Source organism: Amborella trichopoda, chromosome 12 (genome assembly GCF_054954075.1).
Source record: "Amborella trichopoda isolate Santa Cruz 75 chromosome 12, AtrichopodaSantaCruz75HAP2 v2.0, whole genome shotgun sequence".
NCBI classification, from domain to species: domain Eukaryota; kingdom Viridiplantae; phylum Streptophyta; class Magnoliopsida; order Amborellales; family Amborellaceae; genus Amborella; species Amborella trichopoda.
In genome coordinates this window covers 825,568-849,940 of record NC_142347.1, presented here as the reverse complement: position 1 = coordinate 849,940, position 24,373 = coordinate 825,568, and the positions used below count along the sequence as shown (strand labels likewise).

Below are 24,373 nucleotides of genomic sequence, written 5' to 3'. Positions count from 1 at the left end.
TCATCATTTCAAATTTATTATAACGGTGAGATGATAGGCATGCAAATTTTTGAGTAAAAAATCGGTGGACTCACTGTAATAGTTGCATTCTTGGGCAAACCTATATCCTACCCAACGTAAAATTCCCTGATACAGTACATAATTGGCAAACTGGACCATACACCAGGCGTCTATTTTGCATGGTAAACCACAAGAGGCACCCACCATCCATTTCAGATAACAGTCATCATTCAATATGTGGTTGAGCTTCAAAAGCCAATGTAGTTAATGGATGGTGGATGCCCCAACGGCCTCCCAAACACCACTACACCAGTGACGAATCAACACTACACCAATGCTATATGGTACTACATTAATAATCGGGATTGTCTATAAAGAGACCATTTACTTTCGGTACGAGGAGGTCACAATCATTTTTGTTTTTTAGATATCAAAATAAATGGTTGTAAGAATGTCATTGATTAGATACAAAAGAGGTCACAATCATTTTTTGCTTAAATTTCAAAATGGGTGGTGGTAAGAATGTCATTGATTAGAGACAAAGTTCTAAAAAAAAAATTCTCAAACTTCATGACTTACCTCAAGCCATCCAAGTTGACATCTAATAAGTGAAAATAGTTGTGACCTCCTTGTACAAAAGATAAATGGTCTCTTTGTAGGCAATCTCTTAACAATTAGCTAAAAGAGGAAAAAGTAAGATATCACATCATAAAATTGCCGGAAGAAGCATGTTGTTCTCATGTTTTATATCTTACAATATAATCAGATTCTCTTTTTGTGTCAAAAAAACATGACCTTTGTATACAGGCTTAACTTTTTCCTTTATTCGTTTCACATGCTCTTATTTCATACAGCAACACTACCAAGTGCACCACTGTGCCAAAACTGAAATACAATGGAATTCCAAAACTGAATACAATAACCATAGAAGTCTCAATTAGAAAAAAAATAAAAGGCGGGTTTGATACCTGAGTTTGAAGGCCCTATCTCACTAAAGCTCTCCTTCAAACTGAAAGGGTCTTAACACAAAGAATTGGTCAGATCAACCCCAAATTCATTAGAATGAATTCCCATATCATGCATGACCATGCTGCAATAATGAACTTTGCCATGATCACCACAATGGCTTTTTTCTTTTCCTTATTGTAATGATTCATCTTTTTTTCAGCTAAAATGTTATATAAGCTCGAGATTTTAGACCGTATAAGCCCCTTGAATTGTGCTTATATCCAAATTTTTCAGCCGGATCACGGATTCAACATGCCCCTTGAGAATATGCGACTCTCTCAACCTGCAATCAGAAAAATGAGCTCCTCATTCATAGAACTTGTGTCCGCCTTTAGAAAACAGAAAAATCAGTTTCTAATGCATAGAACATGTATCCACCTTGAGATAACAGAAAAGTCACTTACTTCCAATCCAAGAGAAATACACATGAATGAAATTTCCCAAAAGTAACCCTGATTGCCATTACTTATGACACAACAATAGGAGCTTTCTTCTAAGAAGAGAACAAGCCTCACATAACCTGGGCTTGCCTTTTTTTTTTTTGCAGGACATTTTGAAGATCCTTCTGTAGGAAAATAACTAAGAAACCCGATCCTTTGGCAGTAATGATAGTTACCTTGAATTCTGTGAATATGATGGCCACTTTACAAGAGAACCCCAAAAAGGGTGTCACAGTTTTCAACCATGTATATGTGGGATTCACTTTAATTTTAAGATTTCTGGTGTACTCATTTTCCTCTTTTGATATCAAAAATGGATTTATACCAAAACTTCAAAGAAAACTGAACTGCAGTATTATCACTTTTAGAAGTTTTGAGTAACACCACATCTTTGTCCAACACCTTGTAAACATATTGAAAATCACAAGAAAGAGTGGTGCTGGTATTTATGCATGTAGTAAAATCGGGACATACTAGGCCTTAACATAAAAATGTCAATGATATTTTCTAATTTGATGGAAATACAAGTTCAGAGACCAACTATTTAAGAAAAGTGGCCCAAGGAAGAAACCTCTTACCTTGCGATTTCAGCACGCCGCCTCGTCTGCTCAGCAATCATTGAAGAGTGCCTACCATTATTCTCTATATCAGTGGGAAGTAGCCCCTCTAGACTTCTTTGAGCAATAGCCCATTTAGCTTCCCTGTCCTCCTTCCCGTAATCTTTCTTGTAGGTGAATGCAGTCTAGAAACATAAAAAAAATCAGGAACACAACAAAATATAAACATAAATTATCATGAATCTAGGAATTATATATGATACAGACAAACTATCACATAAGGAACAGTACAATGTAAGAGCATATTATACAATAGCATTTCACTGACCTTTCTCTCAAACAAGAGATTCCAAGCTTCTCCACTTAGGCTATACCGAACAACGAATTTGATTATATCTAGAGGGACATAGAAGACTACACTATAAATCCATATCACCCCAGCCCAGCCCCATCCAATGCTGCTGAATGAAGCAAAGCTGATATTTGCATAGACTGCTATCAAGGTAGCAACCTGGGATCAAATAAAGGATCTGGGTCAAATTGAGGAACAGTGGGATAGGAATATGCATTTTAGTAACAGCCAAAGGGATGGGGGTTGCATTGTCATGTCAGTATAAATCCTCAAATAGTATACTGTGGAAGTTAGCCAATAACTGAAATCATAGATATAATAATCTCTCTCTCTCTCTCTCTCTCTCTCTCTCTCTCTCTGCTTTCAGTGCTCACCAGTTGAGCCACAATGAATGCGCAAATCAAGAGAGTTCCTGGACGCTCCAGAAATGACCAACCTCGGCTACGGGTAACAAAGATGAGAGCCTGGCTGACTATGCTCACTTGCAAGTAAATGGCAGCTGAGATCTCCTCACTGTTGCTTAGTGACCTCACGTGAAAATGGGTCTAAGGCCAATATGGGAGAGAACTAAATTAACAAATATGAAATATCAAAGAAAGACGCCATGTATCATGAAACCGTCTTGAGATTTAATGAAGTGACTCAATAATCACATAGAGAGAGCGGGAGTACCTCAAAGAATGTAGTGTCTGCAATAACCCAGTAAAATAGCACAGTACACAGTGCAAGATAAGTCCCTATCACAATGCCTGTTGCAAAGATCTCGTTCAATTTCCAACAGTCGGGTGTTGGTGATGGTTTGACTCGATCTTTAGAAATAGTCATGATTGTCCCTAGTGAGACAAGAAGGAATAAATGTGAAAATCGTCAAGAATGGACTCTTATGGTATCCTTTTATGTTTTACTGAAAATTTACTTTAAAAATCATTTTAGTTTACTGAACTACAATAGGAAAACACAATTTGATATAGAAATCTTACCATCATTCAGAATTGCAATGACTAGGACCATGAAAGGGGGAAAGTCATATTCCCAGATCAAAGCGAGGAGCATAAAACCAAGCTGTGACAAGAATCCTAATTAAAAATATACAAATCACCATAACCCTGAGAAAATCTACAAATATATTCCTTTGCGTAAAATTAGATGAAAGTATATTTAACTTACCACAATTCGTATGGTTATAGATACCGCATAGATCTGCAAATTTCATGGAGCACATCAATCTAAGCATGATGAAGCATGTATCAAATAAAGAGGCCATTTTGGCAAATTACACCAGAGTCCACCGGATTTTGTTAATAAGAACTGAAGCTATATCCACTGTTCATCCATACCAATGGGCGGTTGGAAATTAAATGCACCCAGGTCAATGTCCCATACGACCCTTCTCTAGTTAACCTCCAACCATCAGTCAGTGGGAATGGACAGTCGATGTAGTCTTTGAGTAGTCGTGTAACACTCCAGCAGAATATGGTATACTCTTGTTTTTGCATAAGCAAGAAGTTAATTGATACTCACCGTGTAATTTTTCATCCTCTGAAATATTGCTCGGCTAGTTAAAACAGCACTTACAATGACACTTAAACCAGGCTCTGTCAAGACAATATCAGCAGCGCCCCTAGCAGCGTCAGTAGCATCATCTACCGCTATTCCAATATCTGCCTTCTTCAAAGCAGGGGCATCATTAACACCATCCCCAGTCATCCCACAAATGTGTTTCTTCTCTTGAAGAATTTTTACAATCTCATATTTGTGCTCTGATAAACATGGCAGTCACAACTAGCTAAATCAATCCATCCATCAATGAAATGAAATAAGAAAGATGGTCAAAACAATGAAATTTGGAGCACTTGACAGGGAATTAGGTAATGTAAAATTCTAGGAGTCTCTAAATTGAAACTGAGCAATGGGAAAGCATGTCATAGTCCAATGAACAGTTGGAGATTAACTGTGGCAGGGCCAGCGTTGACAATTACCTAGGCACAATTTATTTCGAAATATCAGATAGGTTGAAATAAAGTGGAATGCAGAATATCATACTCCACAGTCCATATGATTGTGGTATACTTCTCCTTGCTCCTATGGTTTTATTAGCATCAAGATAATGTGGACAACCAATAGACAGCTGCATTTAGGCGATGCAAAGTCTCAAGGTTTAATTGCAATTAAATCCAGAATTCAGTTTCTAATCTTAATCGGCATACATGCTTAACTTAATCAAAAAGTGCTTGGAACTTCAAAGATCCAGTACACTATCACAACCCCAAAAAAATTGGATGATTTCATTTCCAATTCTACACTTCTGAACATTGCTATCAAAACTCAGCTTTCGCCACAACTATCAAAGCGAGGCTAAATTTTAAAAAAAAAATTTAGAAAAGGGTATGTTCTAATACCAGGGAATACTCCAGCAAACCCATCAGCTTTCTCAATGAGCTCATCCATTGGGAGGATTTCATGTTCATCTTTTTCACGTCCCAGCAAAGAAGAAGCAGGGTACATGTTTGTACCCATGCCAAGACGTCGCCCAGTCTCTTTCGCGATAGCCAACTGATCACCTACAGAAGAGCAAGATGTTTTTGAACATTCATTCCAAGCACTCAAAAGTGCCATAAATTAATTCCTAATAGCAGATATATTAAAATCTCACAAATCCTGTAAAAAGGAGATCTTTGGAATATTATATGCAAATATCATAATCGTGAACCCAAATATACTCACTTTACTTGGAACCCAAGAATTTGGTTCCCAAGCTTGATGGAGGCTACATATTAAAGGGTATTAATGTAATATACAAAAGATCAGCCTCTCTCCCCCTTCCCTCCCTTGCAATTACAGATTATGATGACCACATGTTGTCATTCTTACGAGTACAGGAATTCAATGATCACTGGTAGGAATCTAAATCTGTTACTAGAGAAATCACTTTAGCTATGGGACTCAAAAACATTCTTAGATCCTATATCTACAAAAATTGGTAAAAGAACTCAATCAATCCTTTTCATTAGATCATAGCAAGTTAATCACATTTAGTCATGTGCAGGATAAGGGCCCTTTCTTTAATCAGTTTAGTTAAGAAGATGATAACCCAGTTTTGCCCATTAAATAGTGATGTACAACTGCACAAATTAGATATTGGGTTGTTGGGAAAGAATAAATCCATATATACCTACTGCAGCACCAATGAATCAGAAAACCTGCTATGGCTCAAAATGAATATCAATTATACCTGTAATCATCTTCACACAGACACCAAGGCTCAGTGCTCTGCGTATGGTCTCAGCACTATCGTGTCTAGGTGGATCAAATAATGGTAATAACCCACAAAACATCCAGGGACCACCAGGACTATCTTTTGATTTCTCTGGTACCATCTGCAGTTTACACATCAGGAATTCCACGACGTAAATTATTATCCTTGGCAAGCCAAAACCAGGTAGTCGATCTCAATAAAAAGAGAGAACTAAGTTTAAAACGGTATTTCATTATCTCAATAAAATAGAGAATAAATTTGAAAGTGTATTTCATTAGTATGCAGCAGGTATTTATTGTATATAATTATCTAGTAAATAATAGAGAAATTTTACAATCATCCGATAATTTAAATCTCATTACCAACTGATTAAAAACCTTTTATGCTTTCACTTATTTGGCAATTAAATATGATGCAATTATGCCCATTGCACTACCAATTTTTAGAATAAAAACTATGCCCATCCATACCTGATAAGCCACCCCAAGGGATCGCAACCCCCGCTCAGCGAATTTGTCAATAATTGCATGCACCTTTCCAGCAATCTCATGTTTTTCTTGGCAGAGACTTAGAATCTGCAACAGTACAGTTATTAGAATCTGCCATAATAATCAGTAATTAATAGATTACAAAAGAAATCCCAAACTTATCAAACACAGAATAAAAATGGAGCAATTTCAAAAGAAACAGAGATAACTAAGACACCAAAGTTCAAGCCCAAAAGTTATCAACTGCTTAAAATCTTATCTAAATATCAGCAACAGCAGATCAAAAACTTGGAATTTGAAAAGGAAAGTAAAACAACTCAAGATATGGATGCATCTAGGATTATGTATTAATAAATTACAGAACGCTTGTTAAGGGATAATACTTGCCAGAAAAATGGATTGTCATGCATATGATTCAAGAGATTTGAAGATTTAACTGCCCATTCTGCACTGACCTGCTCTGGTGCTCCTTTACTGGCTCGATACCAGCAGCCATCAGAATCAATGTATGTAATTGCAGTTCGTTTATCAACAGGATTGAAAGGAAGGAAATGAACTTCTGTAAGGTTTGCACGTGCCTGCAACAAAGTAACGCATGCCCACTTCTCCATAAGAACACCTAAAATTCTCATTTTCTCTTTTAGGAATATGTACTACAATCAATGTACTGGGAAAAAACAAGCCAATTGGGTTAACTATGGATTGTCTTCAGTGGACAGTGATGATCAAATGGAATATGGTTTTCTCATAGACCATTGAATTAGAGAATACTGTTCCTTTTCGGAATAATTAACAGAGCAAATGCTCATATATGAAGTATATCATCCTTTGGGTGGATGGTTTTTTTTACCTCTTTTGGATCAGCAAGCATGTTGATAATGGCTGTATCAATTGCATCTTGGTTCTCAAGTCTTGCTGCCCTTGCAGCCAGTAAGATCACAGTCTCTTTATCCATGCCTTTGTGAAAAACCTGAAACAGGGGTTCTTTGATGTTACATTGTAAAGGCTAATCAAATGGACAAGTGGAAAATCTAAGTATTTAGAATGGACTTTGTCATCATTCATGTGTTGCCTTTATAGAAGAGTGATGTATGAATGTTTGGTTCTCTAGAAGAACAATGTGAAATATGCGTAACCTAGTTCTATGATATTCTGAGAAGAAAAGGAAAAGGAAACAAGATTACCTACAATTACCTGGCTCTTGCCATTTTGGCCAAAAGGAGATTTGGTATTTGGAGAAACAATAGCCGCAATTACTTTCTCACAATCCAATCCATAATTGGCCCTCTCCTAGGATGGAACTGTCGTGTAACCTTTTCTTTATGATGGATAGTCAAGACTCGAGTATCTAAGTTCAACTGCCTTCAGCCATGATCTAAGCAATAAATCCAATTTTCGAACTTCGACAGATTCATCAATCTCTATTAGACTACGGAATGTTGAAAGTTGTGTAAAATATCTCCCCAGATGGACAGTTGACTCATAGTTGCTAGGATCTTCCAACCTAGGTGGTGGTCCCACTCCAGAATCATATATTCTTGTGTTTCAATAAAGATATCTTCAAAGAATCTCGATTTTTAAATTCCGGATATTGACCCCCCCTTGTTAGGGATCTCAATCCTACCTTAAAGACCAAGATAACGATCAAAATGATGATTTTCGAGCCAATTAGCAATTCTACTAAACTTTTAATATAGTTACAATGTTTTTTGGCTATAAATAAAGAGATCCCTACTTTAAAGAGTATGCATAGTCCTAGACTTTCCTACTCAAACAACTGATTGAGAATTTAGGGTGAAGGGAAAAGACCTCCACATGGTTTTTATTGATCTAGACAAAGTTTATGATAGAGTATCTCAAGATTTAATTTGGTGGGTGTTGGAAAGAAAGGAGTTTCTTAATACTATATCGACTTGGCGAGATATATATACGAGGGAGAGCTAACTAGTGTGTAAACAACTAGTGGAGAGACGTGTGAGTTTTCAGTGACAATAAGTCTACATCAAGGGTCAGCGTTGGGCCCATACCTCTGTCTTAGTTATAGACAACTTAACTAGGCACCTACAAGATGAGGAATTGTAGTGTATGTTATTCGTGAACGACATAGTTTTGATCGATTAAACCCAAAGCAGCAACGATACAAAGTTTGAACGTTAGAGGGGATGCTCTAGAATCTAAAGGTCTTAAATTAGCTAGACTAAGACAAAGAATATGAAATGCAAGTTTAGTAATAATAGGCGTACAGACAAAAAAGTAGTTAAAATCAGCGACCAAGAATTACCAAAAAGACCACACTTTGGTATCTTAGGTCGATAATATGGAAAAATGGAGAGACAAGGAAGATATTATACGTAGAATTAGAGCTGGATGGACGAAGTGGAGATATACAATCGAAAATTTACGTGATCGCAGCATACTAATGAAGCTGAAGGGGAAGTTGACAATTGTTAGACCAGCTTTGCTTTATGAGCAGAATGTTGGGCGATCAAGAAACAACATACCTATAGGATGAGTGTAACTGAAATGAAGATGTTGAGATGGATGAGTAGCAAGATAAAAAGGGATCGAATTCAAGATGAAAACATTCAGAAGAACATAGGTGTGGTTCCAATAGGCGAAAATATGGAAGAAAGTAGACTTAGCTGGGTTGGTCATGTGCAGCATAGATCCAATACAACACCTATTAGGAGGTGCAAGTTGGTTCAAGAAGAAGGCTCAAAAAGGATAAGGCATAAACCCAAAAGGATATGGTTAGAAGTAACGAGAAAAGATATGGAGACTTATAGCTTCACTGAGGGTACAGCCCTTGATAGAGCAAAATGGCAGACCAAGACTCGTGTAGCCGACCCCAAACAATTGGAAAAAGACTCTGATGATTATGATGATTTATAGTCCTAGACTATATATGAACAAGATCCCCAATAGGTTGCGATCAAGATCCCAAAAGCTCAGGATTCAGATCCCTAGCATTCAAGGATATTGATCTTTAATATATGTGTTGTATGGACAATGCTCCTAATCATAGGGATCTTCCAGCCTTTTACGATCCCCCCACTCCTCCCGCTCCTGCTCCTCTCCAATCCCAACAAATATGAGTTAAATTAGGCTGAAGTCTAGGTTATTTGTGTTTAATTATTAAAAGCCAACATTTTTTGCAGCAATGCAAAAAGATTTACCTCAATGAGATTTTTGTCCACAGTGAGGCGATTCAATGTAAGCGTGCCGGTTTTATCACTACAAAGAACATCCATGCCAGCCATTTCTTCAATTGCAGTCATCCTCTTGGTGATTGCACCCTATAACACAAGGAAGCTGGATCAACAAGGAGTATAAACTTCTAAACATGATACCTTCTGATGATTAGATCCCACAAATAGCAAAATGAAAACATATAATATTATCCAATGAACTGTTTTACAGCCCCTTGGGGTCATCCCATTCCAGGAAATAGCCATTGATGAGTGGGTGGGACCCACAATAACAGGAAAGGACTGGAATGGTGAGCCACTCTCTCTCTCTCTTCATCATGATCCAACATTTTATTGGATGGTGATGACCTAATGGAATAGGGTTTACCATATTCCATTGGATTATAGTACATGTTCCCACGGAACAATTCCAATATAAGACTCAAAATTACCTGTTGAGAAAGACGGTGAGAACCAATTGCAAGTGTTACAGATAATACAGTGGGCATGGCAATCGGTATTCCTCCAATCAAGAGAACAAGAAGGTTATCGATTCCACTTCTATAAGATCGATGTTGGATGGGATACATGACAATAATTTCAAGAATCATTCCAACAGCAATAGAACAGATACAGAAGTTCCCAATGGCTGTAAGAACCTGCAGGATGAAGATGCATGTCATGCTTATGTCAAGAAATTATTGCATTGGGTCACAGGAAAGTGTGAAGGCCAGGAATTCTATATTGAGTTCACAAGAGAAAGCAAAGTCTATACGACCAATCAATGATATAATTACTTAGGTTTATGCCTAGTTATACAAGAGTGTTATATGAAATGACCGATCAATAAGATCAGTGTTACACAAAAAACTGTGCTATTAAAATCATAAACTGCCATTTTAATTAGTTAATATGTATTGGTGAAAAGAAAAACGAAAAGAAAGAAACGTAGGCAAGGAAATCATTCAGAAATTGTTGTCCACATTTCTGCTGGTACAAAAGAGAGAGAGAGAGAGAGAAAGAGAAATGGGTTTTCCCTATATCACAAATGAAGGATCCTTCAGTTAGCACTCAAAAGCATCTCCATCAATAGATTGGGATCAAAGGTTTGTGTTGGTTGACCTTAAAAATCTGACTACTTTCACTCATTTTTGTATATCAGACTTGGTCACTTTGTAGTTGTAAAGGTACTTCATGGGCAATAACACAAAAAAGATAGAACTTCAGAAACAAACTAGATTCTGTCTGTAAAAGTTGGCAGTGCATAGATATGACTGCCACTATATATAAAAGCCAGAAAAAGGTTCATCTAATTACCTTCTGAAAGTGCCCAATGACTTCAGTAGAATCAACCAAATGTGCAGCTTTCCCAAAAAAAGAATGAACGCCCGTAGCAATTACAACAGCTTCTTTCTCTCCATGCTTACATGTTGAACCAGAATAGACTTCATCCCCCGTTCTCTTTGTGACTGGAAGTGATTCTCCAGTTAGGGCTGACTGCAATCGAAGAAGCAAAGGTGGAATTAGGTAAACTGACATATAGTTACACCTCCAAAATTTTGTGTCTCAAAAGTGATAATGCATCATTGTGAACCTCGAGATAATTCAATAACATGGTTAGTCATAGTTCAAAGAGTTCACTATTGCTTTAATAATGTTAGCAGATAGGAGGAAAGGCACCATACAATCAATCTATCTAAATAGACACTTGTAATTTCGAAAAGGCCATGGGACTACAAAAGAAGCAACTGAATCACCTGGTCAATTTTCAAAGGATCTCCTTCAAGCAGACGAGCATCTGCTGGGATGATATCACCAAGCTTGATGCTAATCATATCACCCGGTACTAGAATAGAAGCATCTTTTTCTTGCCATTGTCCATCTCTAAGGACCTGAATAATAAGTTAAAATAGGTCTTAAATATCAAGAATTGGTTATTCAATTGAAAGATCATGGATGAAGAAAAGGTTAGCATATTTTTTAAATCAGCAAAGGAACACCAAAAGGGAAAAAAAGAGATATCAAAAGAAAAAGAACAAGAAGAAGAAGTCAGAGGGCCCAGGGCTTATTGATAAAAAAATCCTATTCAAGGGCAAACACACTAGATATTATCACATAAAGTGCAAACGTTGCAAGTAGCAACTAATGGTCACTCGGTATCATATAGCTAGTATTTTGGTGCCACTTAATGAAATCGAGAGTTTCAAGGCCGGAACTTGGTGGTGCAAACTTTGACTTGGGTCACACCTATATTAACATGCTAATAAATATGTATTGTTTATGGAAAAAATAAACAAAAGAATAGACTTCCAAAGTGGCTGTTTAGGTCATAAACTGGAAAATTACAAATCCTAAACATCTAAAACAGTTAACTGCCAAAAATAAGGGTCGCAGTATGAGAAAATAACAACCATTTGGCCATATTTTATGTTTTAAAACTATCTCATCATTGTGGAAGTCTTCGAGACATTCTTGTCACTTGCTGAAACCTTAGGGTTGACGTTGGAATGACTGAAAGTCCATCGTACCCAATATCATCATTTGTTCTATTGTAATGGTATTCAACATAATCATAGAATGCGAAAAATTTAAACCTTAGTTTTTGGAGCTAGACGGGCCATTAGTGCTGCCGCAGCATTACCAGCATTATTCTCCTCCACGAAACTGATTGTAGAATTTAAGATCAACAAACATATGATTCCCACAAAGTCTTGCCAATCAGGATCTTTGCCCTGAAACAGTGAGTGGACTTGTAATTGACCAAACAAATAATAAACACTAATGGCATAAAGAAACATGCACACATGCATAAACACCTATACATGAATGCACAGAGGCAAACATGCAGTATACACATGCACAGATTTTGAACTCCTGTGAGATTTCCATAAGTAGGGAATGATCCTCATGAAGCTTGGAATAGAGTTACTGAAAAACTTAGCCATTGCAAATGAGTATTTCAAATAGGCATATGTAAGGCCACTGAAAGAAAAACCAGAAGACCTCTTGCCAACAAGGAAATAAATCAAGCCAACTGACCACAAGAACACACAAAGTTCAGGGGAGAAAACTTACTCCACCGTTTGCAAGGACAATTGCCATCACTGCAGCTGCTTCCATAACCCAAGACAAGGGATTCCACATGAAACTAAGAAACTTCAAAAACTTGTTCTCCTGTAACCGTAGGACATTTGGAGCATTGTGAGCAGCCAACCCAAGAAGCAGATGCAGCAATTTCATGTGTAAACTTCAGATAGACTATAATATCACAAAAGACCCCTAGAATCATGAAACCATAATCACATGTGATCAGATTGATTATATTGGGAATCAAGGTGCTTTAAGATTAATATTACCGGCTTCTCCTCAAGCTTGTTGGGCCCAAAGATCGTCAAGCGAATTTCACCATCTGCCGATGTAAGTCCTGCTCTTGATGTTTTCAGTTCCGCGAAGACTTCGTCCAAAGGTAATCGTTCCTGTGAATCATGAATTAACTCTTCACTACATGCTTTTATAATAGGTACATGTTTTGACCATTAATTTTTTTAGTTGTACATGCTTTGGGACTATTACAGCAGAAAAGTATGCTACAATTGGTAGAAGTGCCCTTCACAATTCATGTTATTTTATTTTCCTTACCAAATCAATGGCATCTCGGTTGAAGTTCTCAGGGTCGAGCAGGGGTTTGTTAAGATCTTCTTCCATGGCCATAACTTCCCAAAATAGGAAGCTAAATCAGTTTAAAAGTCAAATACTTGTTGTTAAAATCATCCACGTGAACCCATAAGACCTACATTGCAGTCCAAGGCATCATCATTCAGGTCTTAACATTAACAAAAAAGAAGCGAAATACGTAACGGTGTTAAACTATAAGGTACATTAGGTTTGTCAGAAAACTATTGTGTAAACACAGTTTTCTCAGAAAATAGACCTTTTCCACAATTGGTTCGTGGGAAAAGGTAGGCGCCCATTTCTCTGAGAAATTAATTTCTCAAAGATAAGGCCATTTTATGAGAAAACAGCTTCTGACCCTAGACAGCCTGAAGCCACTTGCTTGGAATTTTTTCTGGTGTAACTTAAGAGAAGAAGTCACATACACAATTTTACTTGTATCCACCTGACTTTGCTATTTAATGGCTTCAGTCTAACTTTACATAGCAATAGGACATTGAAAAACAAACTGTTAAAAGAAGTAAGAAAGAGCACTAGATTTAAAATGAAGTTGATAGTTGGTAATATATTTCTTTTACTTTTTATTTCTTTTAGTTGGTTGGGTTGGCATTTTAGCAGTTAGGCAAACATAGGACTTAAACCTAGAGCCTACGGATTGAGATGAAGAGCTCACAAAGAGCTACAAATCTCTAAGAATTCAAACCCCAGAAATTGGTGATCTTGAATTCTCGGGCATTAAAAGCATACTGATTGAAATGCAAGGCTTTTCACTAAAGGACATATCTTTTGCCTATAAATTCATAAAAGTCTTGCCCAATACTTAACGCGAAATTATAACTTCTACTCAATGCCAAAGATGATTCTTCTCCCAACTTTAGCGAACCCCAGTTCCTCTAAGTAACAACCGATGCACAAACTTTCATCATCATCATCCAAGCATTATCCCAATTATTTGGGGCATATAACATAGGTTCAAGATTCATGATATTTTACGCTGACTGCCTACTTAAAGCAACCTACCTCCTTTGAGGTAATTTTCATATAAAGATTTGAATTTGCAAACTTAATCTGGACCAGTTACTCTAATGTAGCACCTCTCTAACCAAAAAGGATCCTTGACAGTTAAAAACCAGATTAAAACGTAAAGGAGCAAAATATGACAGCTTTAGCCAACATAATAATCCACGATTCAAACCTAAATCTTACACAATAAAACCCTAAAAAGGGAGAGCCGTTTTAACTCTAAATTCAATCAGATAATAAGCTGGGCAGAATCAACTTCTATCAGTGAATCTCTGACAGTTGAAAACCGAAATTCACTTTCAACATTTGTGAAACACTCCAAAACCCACCATCCAACATCACAAACCAATCCAATCAAACCAAAACTAACTCCATTTTAGCCCTAATTCCAATAAAACCGAAGTGCAAAAAGAGCATTTCATCTACCTCTGAAAGCTCCAAGAGTGAGGAAGGGCCTTTTCAGGTATCTTATCCCACCATTTGGGCTTTATACGTACAGTTACAGAGGGAAGTGCCATTACAAAGGGGAAAACTTGACTGTTTGTTGAGAATCCCAATTCCATGGATGAGCTAACACGAGAAGGAGGAGAGTGTGTAGAGAGAGAGAGTGGACTCAATAATCCAACGATCTTTCAAACTTAACCTTCTCACCAAACCGTCTCCCTCCAGTTTTTAGAGAGAGAAAGAGTGAGGGGGGGTTGGTAATGTCTAACGGTAACAACGCGGTGGACCTCCGCGGGCCAGGACTCCAAACGTTAGCAACTGGTGGGCCTGGGCCGGTCCAGGAGGTGCAACATCAGGGCGGGGCAGGGACAGTCCAAAACTAAATAAAAAAATTAAAGAAAAATAAGGTTGGGCCAGCCTGGCTATCCTTAGCCCGCCACGGTTGTGGCCCACGCTGTATTTATTGTAGTCCGGGCCGACCTTCCCGGCCCATTGCCATGTGCCAATCGTAGTCTATTTTAAAATAACAGAATCGCCCCTTTCCAGATTTTCAAGATCCAAAATTGGCATTAAGAAACAAAAATTGAACTTTTCGATTTCTCGATATATGAAAATTATTTTCAGATTTGCAAAACCCCTTCTAAAACTTTTAGATGTTAACATCCGAAAAAGTTCATTTTAGAGTCCCCAGCATTTTCGAAATTTGAAAATCCAAAATTTGTTTGAAAATAAAATTTTTGGGTTTTGAAAATTACTATTTTCAGAATTTTCAAAATCTAAAATTGTAATATTCATATTTTCAAAATCCAAAAATTGCAAAATCCAATAACTACAATTTTCATATTTTCAAAAATCCAATAATTGTAAAAAGAATGCAATTTTTGGATTTTTAAAATCTGAAATTTACTTTAAGTTGAAATTTTCGGATTTTCAGAATTGGAAAATTGCATTGAAGGACTGAGCCCCGTTTGTTTTTGTTGTTTTTTTTTTATATATACTGTAGATCTTGAAAATCCAAAATAAAAAAAATTCCAAAAAAAATTTGGGGCTCGTAAGAACGGGAATACATATAATATATAAAAATAATAATAAGTGAAATGTTTTGGTGATATTATAATAATTGTAAAAATTAATGGGTATATGCATAATTTTTTCTATTTTTTTAATTGCATAGAAAATGCAATTAGGGAATCTTTTTATTGAGGTTAGTGTTTGAGTAGTAGACAAGGTTACATCCCAAAATTTTGGGTCCCAAAATCACTCCTAGATTGGGTTTTATCCGTAAATGGACAATGTACTCTCGCAGGCACAAATAAATTGTAGGCTTCAAATAAATATCGAACCGCCGAATTCTGATATGTGTCACGGATCTGGATGTGAACGAGACCCAACCGGTTTGGGAATAGTATAGGTCCTGCCAGGTTTCCCCATAATACCCCCTTTCCATTTTTTTTTCTCTATTCTTTAGGTTTATCTAATGTTTTTTGTGGTCCCTGCTAAATTCTCACTTCATAAATCTCTATTTTAATTTTTACTAAATTTATTTTATTTTTAAATTTTTCTTTTAGATCACCAATCCAAATGATTCAAGAGCGATCCGTCGATCCAACCGATCTGAAACGAGATTGAAGGTGGATGATCCGTCCCACCAATCCGTTTTTTAAATATTGGTTAATATTATTTTCTTCAAATATTTAAAATGTCTTCAAATGTTTAAATTTTCGGTGGATTTTTTTTTTTTTGCTTATTTTTTCCCCTAAAGTACGTCTTAGTTTGGTACTCTTAGTTATGAACTGCGTTGAAGTTGGTTTTTGCAAAAAATATTATTTGGTATGGAGAATATCAAACACATTCATGCCTTCAATAAAAAAAATTTAGTACTAAAAAAAATTATTCTTTTAAATATTATGTTCAATGCTCAATTGCTTTCTGATATAAAAAATAAAAATGCTAGTGTTTGTTGCGCTTAATACCGAATATAAGAGAAAAACAATACTAGTCACAAATTTAACAATATAAGAAAATTAAATTGTTTGGTACTCTTTATACCAAGGCATGAATATGTTCCATATTCTCACTACCAAACAACATTTTTTGCAAAAAACCAATTTCACAATAGTTTGAAATTGAGAGTAGAAAGTTTATGAGGTGTCAATAGAATACTATACAAGTAAGGTGCACCATATAAACTTTCTAGTAAAGATTGTTTTAATCCTAAAAACCATCTAATTCATTATTTCGACCTCCGAATCGACCTCCGAATGTATAGATATAAAGCAAAAAAGGGATCTAAGTCATGAAAATTATGCAAATTTGTAATATCTTATCTTGTATTACCTAGACAGTCCAATTTCAAGTATTTATAGATATGCTCAATTTGTGTTTTTGAATTTTTAAATTTCATAATTAAGGACAAAAGTAAATTTTCAGGCTATATCAGAAGTATCTAACACTAAAATATATCTTTCGACACGGTTTGGAGGTACGCATTACTTTCATTGGTTAATATTGACCTTTTACGTAAACTAGAGCCATTTTTTAAAGGGTGGGGCTTGTATAAAGGTCAACCTTAAACAATCAAAGTTCCGTAAACCTCTAAACCACACTGAAATATATAATATACAATTAAAAATCTATTTGCACATCTAATTATGATATCTAAAGCTTTAAAGTTGGAGCAGATTGAGTAGATTTGTAAAAATTTATTTTTATTTTTTTAAAATGAATAGTGTAATGTCTTGCTATATGCACCATTGTTTTCATGACTTTAAATTTTTTTTTTTTAATATCTATGCATCTCAAGGTCAAGGCAAACAATCGAGTTTATAAGCGTAGGACAGCCTTTTTGGGCAGAATTTTAAAACTCACCTTACTTCAATAATATAAGATTGAGACCTTATAAACTTTCTAGTCTTTTAAATTTCTCAAAAAAAGATAATTATATTATTTCCCCCCAAAACAAATAGGAAGTAGAGGGGTAGCCATCTCTCTCTCTCTCTAAAAATAGTGGGAGAGTGAAAGCACAAATTCAATGTATCCTAAACGCGCCTATTCTCTCTCTCTTATTGACTAATTAGAACGTGTTTGTTTGGAAGAAGTTCTGGCTTTGGAAGCCGAAATCTCCTGGACCCATGGGTCTACAAAGGAGCAGCTCTTTAACCACTGCTGGGTTCATCGGCACCTGACACACTGCTGGGTTCAATTGGGTCGGGCTAGTTCAACTTCAAACCCGAGCAATCAACTCCTTAATCACTGGTTTCAAAACTGGGGGTGTTAACAGGCTTACCCCGCCTGCATACTAGGCCGGGGTGGGTGGACTGGGCTCAATTCAGACCAGGCTTGAGTAGGCCCGATTTATTTTCAAGCCCGGTCTAGCACAACCTGGCATGGGCCTGTAGCCCAAAATGTTTCATGAACTTTTAGAAAGAATTTTTTCCTGCATTTATAAAAGGCCAGGCCTAATCGAGCCCAGCCCCATTTTTTGTGTTCGGCCAGGCCTCGTATGCATGATTTCAGGACAGGTCTGAAATTTAGTTTCTTGGGCCCAGGCCGGCAGGGCCTACGTGATATGATCTCGGGCTTAACCAGGCCAGGCCCATTAACTACCCGAATTAATAGGGAAAGTTTTCTTTGCAAGTACCCTCTATCTCTCACACACACACAGTCAAAAGGATACTAATCTTGTCTCGGCTTATGTTCCTTCTTGATACTTAGGAGATCATTGGAGAAACCATCAATTGTTCTTTTCTTTTTTTTCTTGCATTTTATACTTTCATATTTGACTTATTAATGGGTTTTATAATGACTAAAATGTTTGCATTGTCCTACTATACTTGGCTTTTATTCGCATTGTTCTTTCTAACACATTCACATAATTTTTTTTTATTTAAGCTATTTCTTTTTCATTTAGGTAAGGGTGGCAATGGACTCAGACACAACCCAGGACCCAAGGGGTAGACCTTATCGAAATCCAGGTATGGGTCCAAAAATTGAACCTGACAGCTTGGGTCCGGGTTCAAATATTGGACCTGAACACTATTTGGGTCCAGATAAGAGTCCGGGTCCCGGTTCGGTAATATTTTTCAGGTCTAAATATATAAAATATATTTAAATATAGTTAAATATATAAAAATTTTAATTTTTGGGTTGGGTCCGATCGGATACCGGTCCGAGTCCCACACTATATTTTCGTTCGGGTCCTATATCATTTTTTGGGTCCAAGTCTGGGCTCAGTCGGACAAGGACCAGACCTGACCCATTGCCACCCCTATTCTTTCTTAGTGTTTGGGTTTACCTCATCTTGTAAGAGATTCCTCAACCTGTTTGACAATCTTAGAACAATTTCAATTCCAATTCTCTCTTTGTCAATGTTCCTCCTAAGCATTCAAGGAATCTTGGGCTTTTCTTTCTCTAAACACTCAACAACTGCACATAAGCCCTCATATAATGCTACTCAACCTCTCATCAACACCAACCATTAAGAAACCTCTGTTGAGGGACATTTTTTATATATTTATAAAACGGGTGAAAATGGGGTTTCGTGTTTTGTGTGGATCCTTTCTTGTGGTAATGGCATGTTTGGGTGCATTGTCAAGTGTAGAAGGCATAGGGTGCAATTGGGGGTTAAGGGCCACTCACCCTTTACCCCCCAACATAGTGGTGAGGCTTCTAAAGGACAATGGGTTCAAGAAAGTGAAGCTATTTGAGGCAGATGCAGGGGCCCTTAAGGCCCTTGGTAGGTCTGGTATAGAGGTCATGGTGGGGATACCAAACGACATGTTGGCGTCTCTGGCGTCGAGCGTACGGGTGGCTGAAGATTGGGTCACACAAAATGTGTCGTATCACATTTCGAAGAATGCAGTCGATATACGGTAAAACAAACACACATGCACATACACACATATTTATGCACAAATGCCAACACGTATGTCTCATGCTTATGATCACCTACACACATATAGAGAGAGAGAGAGATAGAGAGAGAGATGATCAAACTTTTGATTAGTGTAGTTGCTTAGGTAGAGAATCCAAATTACTATGGTAAATCTTATGTGAAACTTTTGATAGGAAAAGAATTTAACTATAGGATATAGGTTTCTTATTCTAGTGTGGATGCATTGAAAAATATGGTATTTTATCCAAAATGTGGGGTTTCACATGAAATATGGCTAATTATTGGTTTATGTTTTTATTGCTATTTGAGTATTAAAAAAGAACCCAAGCCCGATCATTATGGAAAAGTATACAATGAGACCATCTATCTTAGTTCAATGGGGTCGCAATTATACGTAAAAAGTGGAATAGAAGAGTTATTTACCTTAAAATAAAGACACCATTGGTATAAGAAGGTATGGATCACCCTTTTGACAAGACTTGTTAATGAGTGAACTCGTGCAGCAAAAAGCCAAGCAAGTGGTTTGACGTGCGGCTTTTTAGTTTCTAGGCTGGTTGTCGAGTTTCAAGGCTTCTGCGATATAGAGTGCTTCACAACAACAAAAAGTTCACTACATAGTCATCATATGTGAAATCGGGAGGGTAGGGGTATGTCATTGACCGAGCTCAAATTTTAGATCAGTTTTTTGAACATCTAACTTCCTAATTTTACATCTGACGACTAGGGTGATTGTGATTGTGATTTTTTTGTGCGAAAGGCAAGCGATCGTATAGTATAAAATCCCTTTGGAATAAAAAGCTCTTTGAACATTTGCATAAACTTTTGCCTGGTTCTGATAAACCTACCCCCAAATTACTTCACATTTGCAGGTATGTAGCAGTTGGCAATGAGCCATTTCTAAAGACCTACAATGGTACCTTCACTCAGTCCACCTTATTGGCCCTCCAGAACATCCAAGCTGCTCTGATAAAGGCAGGTCTTGGCCGCCAAGTAAAAGCCACTGTTCCCTTGAATGCCGATGTATATCAGTCATCGAATGGCCTCCCCTCCGGTGGAGATTTTCGATCCGATATCCATAGTCTCATGATATCCATAGTAAAGTTCCTAAACAACAATGGTGCCCCAGTCACCATCAATATCTACCCCTTCCTTAGCCTCTATATGGATCCCAACTTTCCTGTGGATTTTGCCTTCTTCCAAGGAGGTTCCACCTCTCCAGTGGTCGATGGCTCAATCACATACGCTAATGTATTTGATGCTAATCTCGACACCCTCATCGTCACCCTTGAAAAGAATGGCTTCAAGGACATGCCCGTCATCATTGGAGAAATTGGATGGCCAACCGATGGTGATAAGAATGCAAACATAGCCAATGCCATGAAATTTAATCAAGGTCTCATGGATCGTATAGCTAGCGGTCAGGGCACCCCAAGGAAGCCTGGTCCTTTGGATGTCTATCTCTTCAGTTTGATCGATGAGGATGTAAAATCCATATTGCCAGGAAATTTCGAGAGGCACTGGGGAATTTTCTTCTATGATGGAACAGTGAAATACCCATTGAATTTAGGAACTGGAAACAGAGCCTTAGTCCCTGCAAAGGGTGTCAAGTATCTGTCTAAACAATGGTGTGTGCTCTCACCTAGTGCTAGCGAATTAGACACGAATTTGCCCGGAAGTGTACAGTTTGCTTGTGAGCGTGCGGATTGCACGAGCCTTGGTTATGGCTCATCATGTGGTGGCTTAGATGCAAGGGGCAGCGCATCCTACGCATTCAATATGTACTATCAGACATATAATCAACTAAGGGATGCATGTTCCTTCTCGAATTCGTCTGTGATCACACAGGTAGATCCCTCGCAAGATGGTTGCCACTTTGAGATCATGATCGAACTCGGAAAATCCGGCGCTAACCAGATAGCAAGTGGTGGATCTGTGCCAAGTAGTGGATCAGTGCCTCTTTTAGGCCAAGGATTGAGCATGGTGGTAACTCTTGTGATGGTGCTCTTGGTCACCTTGTTATGAATTTTGAGAGCAAATCTCATCTTCCTTCCTCTTTCCCTAACTTGTTTGCTTGGAACCCAAAGCTTAGTTTTAAGAATTTCAAGATTGGAGCATTGTTCAATGCTCATACCCTTCAAGAAGGCATAAAGGCTAAAGCAGGAGAACATTGCTTCTATTTATAGGTTTCCTTAGTGAGGCTCATTTACACTTTTTTTATTGTGATGATGTATCAAAGTACCTTCTGTTCTTTTTCTTCTTTTTTTGGAATGTATAATGTATCAACTGGTTTTAAGGATTTCTTTATGTCTATTCATTTTCAGATACTAATTGAAATTCAATGGGCCCTCTAACCACTATTTTAATTGAAATGACGAAACAATAAGCGCACGGTACAAATCACAAAAAAATAAGGAATACTACTTGTCGAAGCTACTCTAAGGCCCTGATCGGAGGTCTGAAATTCGGTAATAATGCCCTGTTTTTCCCTCCCCCCATTTAGGAGTGAAAAAACGTCCATGGGTAGGTAGGCTCCTATATTCATGGGTCATGGGAGTTTTAGAAAGAAAGAAAGAATAGAAAAGAAAAGCATTGTTTTTCCTTACCTTTGATAGACTTGTTGGAGCATTTAAATGGGGCTGAAGGGCGAGCTTGGATGGACCGAGTCGGTGCATTCTGCTCTAGCATTAGTACCGGATGAAATAAAAAATGTAGTCAGGGTGGTTCGATTTCGAGTCAAAAATCGACATAGACAAACATGCATAGTTCCAATACTAGTGCGCAAAATAACAGCAATAGTGGCGTCCATCCAAACTGGACGTAAGATAGAGAATATGAGTTGACTCTACTGATCTACTAGCCGTTGGATGATATCCTTTAATGTCTAAATTTGGTGGGAACTGCTCATCTCAATAACAATGTAATTAATTGGTTTCGAGGGCCATATCATTGCTCAACAAGATATACAACAGAATTGCAAGGAGAAAACAATAGGAATTAATGAAGAATGACGTCTCGTTGGCCTAATTATATGTTGTAATCAAGGTTATAAAGATAGATGGTCCAGATCGAGAATCATTGAAGTTGATCTAGATCCCTTGAAGGGGTTAGATATCTAACAAAACCGGCAGATTCTATCATTGGCCAAATCTATCAAGCCAAAACCGGTTTGATGAGAAAACTTGGGTAAATGTATTTTTTAATTATTTTTTTTACAAATGCACTTCTTTTTTTTTTTTTTTTGGTAAGACGCCGTATTTTTTTTCTCAAAAAGTGTCATCACCTTCACATGAGTTATACGATAAGTGTGCAGACACTCAATAGCTCACACATAATATGTGAGACTTTTTATAGATGTTTTTTATTTATTCAATCTTTGATGTGAGATAAATTAATCTCATTTTTCACCACTACACGAACCAAACTTTAGTGCCAAATTTTTCATATGGAAACTTTGCCCCTCTCTCTCTCTACTAACAACTTTTTTCTCTATAAACGATCAATTCCACTTAAATTCTCTCTCTCATACACACTCTCCCTACTAACAATCTATTATACTAAATTTGTTCTATATAGCTTCTTTAAAAAATCAAAACTCTTAAATTAATACAAAAATAAAAAAATTATATTGCATTAAAGTGATTCATTTTATTATCATGTTGCATTTTAAACTTTATTTTGACGACTGAGAAAATATTAAAAGGAAAAAAAGCTAAAATAAGGTTTATCATATGGGGATTTCGAAAGAATTAAAAAATATTAAATAAGCTTAAAAGAGAAGAAAAAAATTATGCAAGGGGGGTTTTAAGGAGAACAGACGTGGACCGATACCTTTCCAAATCTTGTTTGATTCCCAGTCTGCATTGATGATTGTTAATCTAGACTGTTGGGTTTTAAATACTGCTTGAAATAATGTTGATAATGTTTTTCTAAAAAAAATACAAAATGAAAGAATAAAATAAACTATTATGCCTTTTATTAAGGTTTAAAATTTGGGATTGAATGTGCTTTCAAGGGACAAAACCAAAAACTTTCAAAAACTTTCATGCACAGTAGGTGCAATTTCCAGTTATATAATTGGAAGGGACACATCATATGGTTGATGGGTGTCCCCTTTTCAGTCTATCTTAAAGATGAATTTTAGATCTAAACTTTTATAGATTTTCAGTATGGGTCATGATGATCTTGATATTTTTAGTATGGGTCATGATGATCTTGATATATGTATACGGATTTATGCCACCTGTAGGGGACCCATCCCCACTCAATCATCCAACACAATATTAACAATGGTACTAATAATAATAACGAAACAATGGTATTAATAATAATAATGATATGGTTTTTATGAGTTCATGTAGAAATGAGTCCGACTTTTAAAAATCTATTTTTGAGATGGATTTTCGGACCCAATTTTTAAAGACATATAATCTCTAATATGGATTTATGAATATAAAAAATTAATAAATTTTAAAAAATAAAAATAATAATTTTATGAAGAAAATATTTAGACGGTCAGTTTCAAATGTTTTTATGTGGACCACCTATTCGCATCCATCTTTAAGATAGATGTTGTATACCTTGGAACCGCATGTCGCAAAACTGCTGTCCAACCCGTATGAAATAATTTTCCTAATAATAATAAATTAATTATCCTCAAATATTAAGTAAAATTTACATAAATATTTATATTTTTGAAATTTAAAAAAGAGTGTCTCTAATAGTTTATATTTAGGAAACAATTTATATAAGGATGCAACCTTATAATGTAGAACTATGGATGCATATTAAAAATCCATCAGAAAAGATAGTTTTCATGTTGAAAAACCCTTTGATTGATCATCTCAACATCGAGATATATGAAAAATAAAAAGATTTTAAGTCTAAAAAATAATGCATTTTAGAACATATTATCTACACCGTCTATTTTCAAGATTTTCATATGCTTATGGATCTACTTGATTTTAACCATTTTTTAAATTTAAAATTTTATAATTAGATATAAAAATAGATTTTGAGATAATCCTGAGAATAATTTACATCAAATTTATATA

General features: G+C 36.5%; 2 protein-coding genes across 13 annotated transcripts; one reads left to right on the top strand and one right to left on the bottom strand.

Annotated features, from left to right (window-relative positions):
* Positions 1–772: 772 nt before the first annotated feature.
* LOC18427458 (ATPase 10, plasma membrane-type) lies at positions 773–14,445 on the bottom strand. 11 transcript variants are annotated; one of them, XR_016046518.1, is made up of 22 exons: positions 14,168–14,445; positions 12,929–13,079; positions 12,646–12,765; positions 12,365–12,463; positions 11,884–12,021; positions 11,047–11,181; positions 10,607–10,786; positions 9,742–9,948; positions 9,278–9,397; positions 6,952–7,071; positions 6,557–6,679; positions 6,084–6,188; positions 5,590–5,734; positions 4,757–4,918; positions 3,879–4,117; positions 3,525–3,557; positions 3,338–3,433; positions 3,030–3,190; positions 2,732–2,902; positions 2,334–2,516; positions 2,027–2,190; positions 773–1,291 (listed from the first exon to the last, which is right to left on the bottom strand). XR_016046518.1 is itself a non-coding variant. In XM_006836507.4 (22 exons), the coding sequence occupies exons 2-22, from the start codon at positions 12,998–13,000 to the stop codon at positions 1,195–1,197; spliced, it is 2,856 nt and encodes a 951-aa protein (XP_006836570.1). In that variant the 5' UTR covers positions 13,001–13,079; positions 14,168–14,445; the 3' UTR covers positions 773–1,194. The 11 variants fall into 11 exon arrangements, 4 of the variants coding, with proteins under 4 accessions (XP_006836570.1, XP_020518799.1, XP_088710738.1 ...); XR_016046520.1 differs by having other exon boundaries at positions 2,794–2,902; XR_016046515.1 differs by having other exon boundaries at positions 2,794–2,902; positions 3,338–3,419.
* Positions 14,446–18,818: 4,373 nt separating this feature from the next.
* Positions 18,819–21,630, top strand: LOC18427457 (glucan endo-1,3-beta-glucosidase 5). Of its 2 annotated transcripts, none has more exons than XM_020663143.2 (2): positions 18,819–19,299; positions 20,192–21,630. In XM_020663143.2, exons 1-2 carry the CDS (start codon positions 18,875–18,877, stop codon positions 21,342–21,344), a joined length of 1,578 nt encoding a protein of 525 aa, XP_020518802.2. In that variant the 5' UTR covers positions 18,819–18,874; the 3' UTR covers positions 21,345–21,630. The 2 variants fall into 2 exon arrangements, with proteins under 2 accessions (XP_020518802.2, XP_088710739.1); XM_088854613.1 differs by lacking the exon at positions 18,819–19,299 and adding an exon at positions 19,826–19,969.
* The last annotated feature ends 2,743 nt before the right edge of the window (positions 21,631–24,373 follow it).